Source organism: Centroberyx gerrardi, chromosome 5 (genome assembly GCF_048128805.1).
Source record: "Centroberyx gerrardi isolate f3 chromosome 5, fCenGer3.hap1.cur.20231027, whole genome shotgun sequence".
NCBI classification, from domain to species: Eukaryota; Metazoa; Chordata; class Actinopteri; order Beryciformes; family Berycidae; genus Centroberyx; species Centroberyx gerrardi.
Genome location: NC_136001.1, coordinates 5462171 through 5469009, shown reverse-complemented (window position 1 = coordinate 5469009; position 6839 = coordinate 5462171). Strand labels below are relative to the sequence as shown.

The 6839-nt window shown below is 43.6% G+C and overlaps 1 protein-coding gene across 1 annotated transcript; it reads left to right on the top strand.

The window, feature by feature from the left end:
- Positions 1-257: 257 nt before the first annotated feature.
- LOC139914540 (uncharacterized) lies at positions 258-2352 on the top strand. Its single transcript, XM_071902878.2, has 2 exons — positions 258-448; positions 1367-2352. Exons 1-2 carry the CDS (start codon positions 262-264, stop codon positions 2209-2211), a joined length of 1032 nt encoding a protein of 343 aa, XP_071758979.2. The 5' UTR covers positions 258-261; the 3' UTR covers positions 2212-2352.
- Positions 2353-6839: the final 4487 nt, after the last annotated feature.

Genomic DNA, 6839 nt, shown 5'->3' with positions numbered 1-6839 from the left:
AAACTGAATTGAACTGAATCTACATTTACACTTGAGACTGACTTGTTCACACCTCTGGTAAGAATATACTTTTATTTAGTCTGTTTAAATAAATGGAGGGGAGAAGAACGTGTCTGCCATGCTGTGTGGTTCCCCGCCCACGAGGTGGCGCTGTGGCTCTGAGAGAGCGCGCTCATGTTGCCGGCGTGTCGTTACTTCCGGGTGAGCAGATGTAAACAGAAGGACGTTCCTCCTCCTCTGGAAACAGCAGCAGCAGGAGACATGACTAAACTGGAGCTGTTGAACGTGTTCCTCAACGACAGACTGACAGCGGCCGCCGCCGACATTTTCAGAGCGATTAAAGAGACGGTGGTGGAGTACCAGAGTGAAATCCTGCGCTCAAAAGAGGAAAATGAGCGGCTCAAACGGCTCCTCAATGTTGCCGTTCAGCGCCTGTTACTTCAGTCAGGTAAAGAAACGGCGACTAGCTCGTGACTTTCTGTCCTGCTTGTTCTGACTGACATGAGCTAGCCCCTATACCTTCCGTTCACTCTCGCATAGAAACGAAGTCAGGCCAAAATCCTTCCAAAATATGGCAGTTTAATGTCGCCTTGCTTATGGGTAGAGGTACATATCTGACAGAACATGACTGAAGACCTTTCCTCAGTCGTTGGTGTCTTCTAATAGATTCGGCACATAGATGACCCACTAAGCAGAACTTTATTTCAATAAAATCTCAACTTTTGGAATTGGTTCACGCTGTTTGATACCGCCCTCCACTGTGTAGCATTTTGATGGAAGAGGACTGTGGGAAGCAATTCTAAAAATGTAAATGATATTGAAATAACTGCTGTTTGGAGGGTTATATGAATGCCAACTTCACTAGTAGAACCTGTTGATTAATGCTGCCTTCAAATGGAACTCATGAGCTCGTGGTTACGAAATGGGAAGTCGTGTACACGACTCGTGAACTCGGAGCTTTCAGAAAATTTCCACTTCCGAAGTCGTGAATACCACAGGAGGGGGGCGTTCATATGGACTCTTCTCGTGAACACGGTAAACACGAGCCCATTTGAAGGCAGCATTAAGAAAAGGCCTTAAGTCATGTTCTATGAATGTATGTATGTTTGCTGATAAGCAAGGCAACATTAAATTGCCAGATTTTTGAATGGAGTTTGGGTGAGAGTGAGAACAGAGTGTATTGGGGCTGGGATTGAGCAGAAGACTTTGACAGCAACCGACGGATCTATTTTGACTTTTTTGTGTGTGTCTGACAGAGTGATAGTGTGTAAACTGATTGTCATATCAGGCATTGAAAAGTCACAGTGTTGTGTCTTAGTGCGAATACTGTACACTTCACATGACTGTGATATTTGTAACCTTTCAGAACCTCATTCTATCCAACCCCAAGAAGACGGTCAGCCCTGTGAGCCCGAATGGAGAGCCAGCGTGGAGCCGCCACTGCAAATTAAAGAAGAGCTCGAGCTCAGCAACATTCAAAGGGATCTTCCACATGAAGGAAGAACCTCATCTTCACTCGCGGAGGGAAACTGTGGTCAGGTTGCACCACCACAGAGGTCACAGCTTCCACCCACCCAAACTGTGTGTAACAGAGAAAGTGTCTCCCCTCCTCCAATAGCATCCCAGGACATCAAGACTGAAAGCGAGGGAGTAGACAGCAGGAAATACCAACCAACCAGCGGCTTACCGTCCTCGCTGACTGTTTATTCACATGTCAGAGCAGCTCAAATTGATTCTCATGCCGACACAGAGCACAGTGACAGGATTCAGAAAAGACAACATCCACCGGGACCCGAGGGACAGCAGACGAAAGGATCGGCCCGCTCAAACGGAAAGCAGAGCGCGCACGTGCTGCGGATCAAGAGCGTGAGATCGCTGAAGCCGCCTCCGCCGCGGCCCTCTCACCCAGCCCAGGGCATCCAGAAGTGGCACTGCTGCAAAGAGTGCGGGAAGGGCTTCAGCTTCGCCTGCCAGCTGGAGGTGCACATGCGCTGGCACACCAAGGAGAAACCCTACAGCTGCGCGGTGTGCAGGAAGAGCTTCACCACGGTCAGCATGCTGAAGAGGCACCACCGCATTCACACCGGGGAGAAACCCTTCCGCTGCCACGTGTGCGGGAAGTGCTTCAACCAGTCAGCCCACCTCAACACCCACTTTAGGCTCCACACCGGAGAAAGGGCCTGCTGGAGCCGAGCGCCGCACTCCAAGTGAATGAGACGGGTGGAAATCCTCTGACAGCGGGAAAGCAGCCAGACCTTCTGTAAAGACTTTCAGGTTCAAACAGTGTACAATGATTGTGTGTTTTGTGTGTCTTAGTGTTTGTTGTGAAATAAAGTGTGGTATGTACAGTGATTTGAACAGTTTATGATGTATTCCTTAGTACTATTGTCTTCCTTGGCCATCAAACATAGGTGTCGACATATTGACATATTTATCATGGGCAGTTCAGCTGATATAAGGGAAAACCAATTTGATGGAAATGGCAGAAGGAAAGATGGGCACTATGGCCAATTGATGCTATTTTGCCAAACATTAATATGGGTGCTCACTTGTTGAATTTGACAATTAAATACAAAGTAATTGGTTTAAAACAGTATTTCTACCTATTTTTAAATCTCGCGCTTTTATTTTGAAGGCTAAACGGCCAAACCGGAAGTCTTGTTTCTGCTAATTCGAGCTAGTCTTACCTATCAAGGCTGGGTGACGTATTTTGAAATAACAGCTAGAGTGGCGATTTCAGCTAAAGGTGTAAATGTCGGTCTTTTCAAGTCACTTTGGGATCTGTTGGCTTCAAAAGACTTAGATCATGCTGTGAGAGCTGCATGGAGACATTTTATGGTTATTTTCCGTTATTTTTTGAAGACTGAAGACGGGTGTCCTGCAATTTGAGTTGTTTTGGAGAAGGCTGCAATGTACACACACAGCTTACAGCCCAGGCGGGCCCTAGCCACAAGACACACAAACACACACACCGGCATCCACAGCAACAACATTTCCAAACAGACTCAGACACAGAGATAGAGTGTAGAGGTGAAAGTATAAGAATGGATCAGGCCTCAGTTACAAGTCTGATACAGATCTAAGATGAGCAAGGGGAACGAGTATGTAGGTCAGACTCAGAAGGAGAACCTAGAAAAACCAGGAAACACAAAACTGTCAGACCCGTTTCTAAAGTTGTGTCCGAAATAACCCGAGTTACCACCCCAACAGGCACCCATAGATCAAGTCCAACAGGGAAAGTCACAACCACAAATGCCTCAGGCTCAGGTAAATCAAACCCCAGAGGTAATGTCACCGGAACAGACACCTGTAACACTAGCCCCTAAATTAATGGTAGGAGACACACAATTCTCAAACCCTGGACCCCGATGGAGATGAGGCAAATGTTAAATGATGCACCAAACCGACTTTTCACTATTGGCTATTCCAGACTGCAAACCTTTACAATGCTTTAATCCCTGACATGCGTCAACTATGGTTTTTGGCATACAGTAGGGAGTGGTCTGCAGTTGAAACAAATTTCACTTTCCCTCAGGCGACAGGAGATGGTGATTGGGTTGCAATGTCCAACGCAGATAATCTTACTAGAAAAGAGTGATTGGAAGGACCATGTAAAACAGCCATCAATAATAGTGCAAGAACACATGGAGACTTCAGCAAGTTGACATCATGTTTACAGGGAAACCGTAGAATTTCTGCAAAGATTCAAGACAGTATGGGAAAATAGTGCAGGGATAAAGCAGCTTACAAGCTATCCTGTGTGGAATGGCAAGAAAAAGAATTTGGTGTAGTGATAACAGGAAGCCACCAATCTGTGCAGGCAGGGGATTTTTGACAGAACAAATGAATCAGGAGTCCTAAACACCATGGTACAGCAAACATGGACTCAACAGAATCAAAACTCCCAGACCAGACCTTTCAACTCAAATCGAAAGAAAGTGCAGAAACTTTGGGCACTGGGCTAGAGATTGTAGATCTAAAAATAGAATACAACAACAACAACAACAACAGCAGCAGTTTCTAGCCTTACCACCTCCCCCGCCTTTACCAGCCTCGACGGCTGCAGATTTCTCAGTACAACATCCACAGCAAGCTCAACACTAGGGGGGCCACAGACAGATCAGTCCCACCTGTGTGACTCAAGCAGTCAGAATTATCACATTCTACAAAGGAAGATCCAACATTACCAGTGCAGATAGGAGGCAAAAGAGTAACTATGCTGGTAGATAGTGGAGCTACAATATCTAGTTATATTTTAGGGATGTTAGATAATGAGAAAGGTATTCATCATTTCTTAAGAAGGCTTCGAATATTAAGAAGAAGCACGGAGAGAGGACTGGATTCTGATGGAAGTGAATTAGCGGATTCCCTCGTTACAGAGACCCAGTTTGTGTTTCACAACAGAGAGGAAGTTCACATCAGGATCTATAGACTCATTTTGAATAGTATCCTTTTCTGTGTTCAGATCAAAAGGGTTGAATAACATATTTTCAAAACTGCCATATTTTGCAGTGACATGAGACGACAATGAGGAGTAAAACTCATCTTCCAGTAGACTATGTTATAGAAGGTCACAAGTCCATGATTTCCACAAGTCGCAATTCATTACTGTGATAGATTTAACATGAAATCCTTTTTTACAGAGGCCACAGGTTTTGTGACATTTCATGATCTTTTGACATTTGGAACAGTTGGCAGTGGGACTTCTAGGGCAGTGATTCTCAACCTTTTTCCTATCAACGACCCCTAATTTAGTCCACATTAGGGCCACAGACCCCCATTTGATGAGATTTTGTCTCTCTGACCCAAATCTGAGAATATTTTTATTGTTAGATATGATTTTGTCCAGAATTCCATGACTATCTGTATTGTAGGTAGAGAGATAACAGTGAAACTATGATCAAAACAGTCTTTTCTTCTACATTCTCTAATCATGTTAACTTCTTGTAAATGAAATAATGGTGAAGTTTAACAATTCATCCATTTTCTGGGGACCCCCTGGAACCCCCCCAAGGACCCCTGGTGGTCCCCGGACCCCACGTTGAGAACCACTGTTCTAGGGGAGGTTGAGAAAACATTTGAGTTAGACATGAGAGTGGATGTGTATCAATGGATGGGGATAATGCTGTGACAGTTAATTGTTGTAGATGTTGTTAGCTCCCTACAATGTGCGGTTAAATTTGAACTCTGATTCCTGCCAGGTTTCATTTTTTGCATCAGGAAGGCCTTCTAAAACAATGTTGTTGCGCCTTGATTGATTTTCCAAGTAGTCCGTTTTTGAGAGGAGTTTATCTATGGAGCTATAGATAGCGTTTGTGAACGCACCTACCTCCACCTCGTTGACAATCCACTAAAGCAGTGATTCTCAACCTTTTTCATATCAAGGACCCCCTCATTTAGTCCACATCAGGGCCACGGACTCTTCTACACTCTCTAATTGTGTTAACTTCTAGTGAATTAAATAATGATGAAGTTTAACAATTGATCAGTTTGCTGGGGACCCACTGGAACCCCCTCAAGGACCCCTGGTGGTCCCCGGACCCCATGTTGAGAACCACTGCACTAAACCACAAGGTAGACAGTGCACTTAATCCGATCGGATAATCAACCTACTTATTTTTCAATCCAGGAAAAATAAGTAGTTTCCAATAAAATCCAGCAATTTCAATGTATTCACCCAGTTTATCCAAATGAAACTCTGCCGTCGGTATGGTCACTGGCAGGGTTTCTCCTTGGTTTCATTCATTCCTTGGTGTTCTCCTCATTGGCTCTTGTTTGTTCTCCTCACCAAGTCAAGTCCAAGTCAAGTCCATGTCATTAATGTCAAGTCTAAATATCTAGGGCTTTTCAATGCAATATGGTTTTAATAGGATAAAAACTTGGTAAGAGCATCATGAGTTTGATTTCTAGAATCAGTTTCAACTTCAATAAATTCAATCATTCCATACAAATTCAGAAAACAGAATTTAAATTCAGTCGTCAACAAACAACAAATCTCATCACTTTCAATCTAAGTCATTTACACAAACACAAGATCTCAAGTCAAGACTTTAGAAACCTTTTCAAGTCATCAAAGTACAAGTCAGAGTCAAGTCCCAAGTCACCAGAACCCAAGTCAAGTCTCAAGCAATTCAAATTGTGACTCGAGTCTGACTTACGAGTCCTTACCTGTACAAAGTACATACAGTGTGTGTGACATATAGAAAGACAACAGATCCCATAGTTAACATTGCAGTCAGTGCTATTCTCTAACTTGCAACGTCACTAGTTAACGTCAGCACCTTCAGGTTAATGGTTGTATATTTTGTCTGGAGGTGCAGACAAACTTGAACCTTGAGGATACGGGGAATGCCCTCTGGGTTGACAACAACCGGCTGACTGGCCAATAGGAATGCATTCAGGCCTCAAAACATTGCAGCACATGTTGGTTTTATTTGGGGTTTTATTTTGAAAGTTCTGACCAGAAATCATATTTTTCATTCTCCTGGCTGACTTGCTCTATCCTTTAGCCCATGTTATGTAACCTATATCCTAATTTATTTTAGAATGATTTTATTTTATGTAGGATTATTATAACTGTCGGTGCATAGTTTGATCACTTGGATGACGGAATCAGTGCCCGTCTATCCCAAAGTTGACATATAAATGATAAGAACATTCAGTCACAACTGAAACTTTAACATTTGAGAATTTGCCAATTTGGGCTGGAACCCTTCCAAATATCCATTTCGATCTAGTCATTTGTCAAGTCAGTTGATCTTCCCAGCCTTGCTTTGTGACCCATACCTGATGTTCACCTGCTCTTGTCCACATGTATTCTGTGACTTTATTTTTTCTTT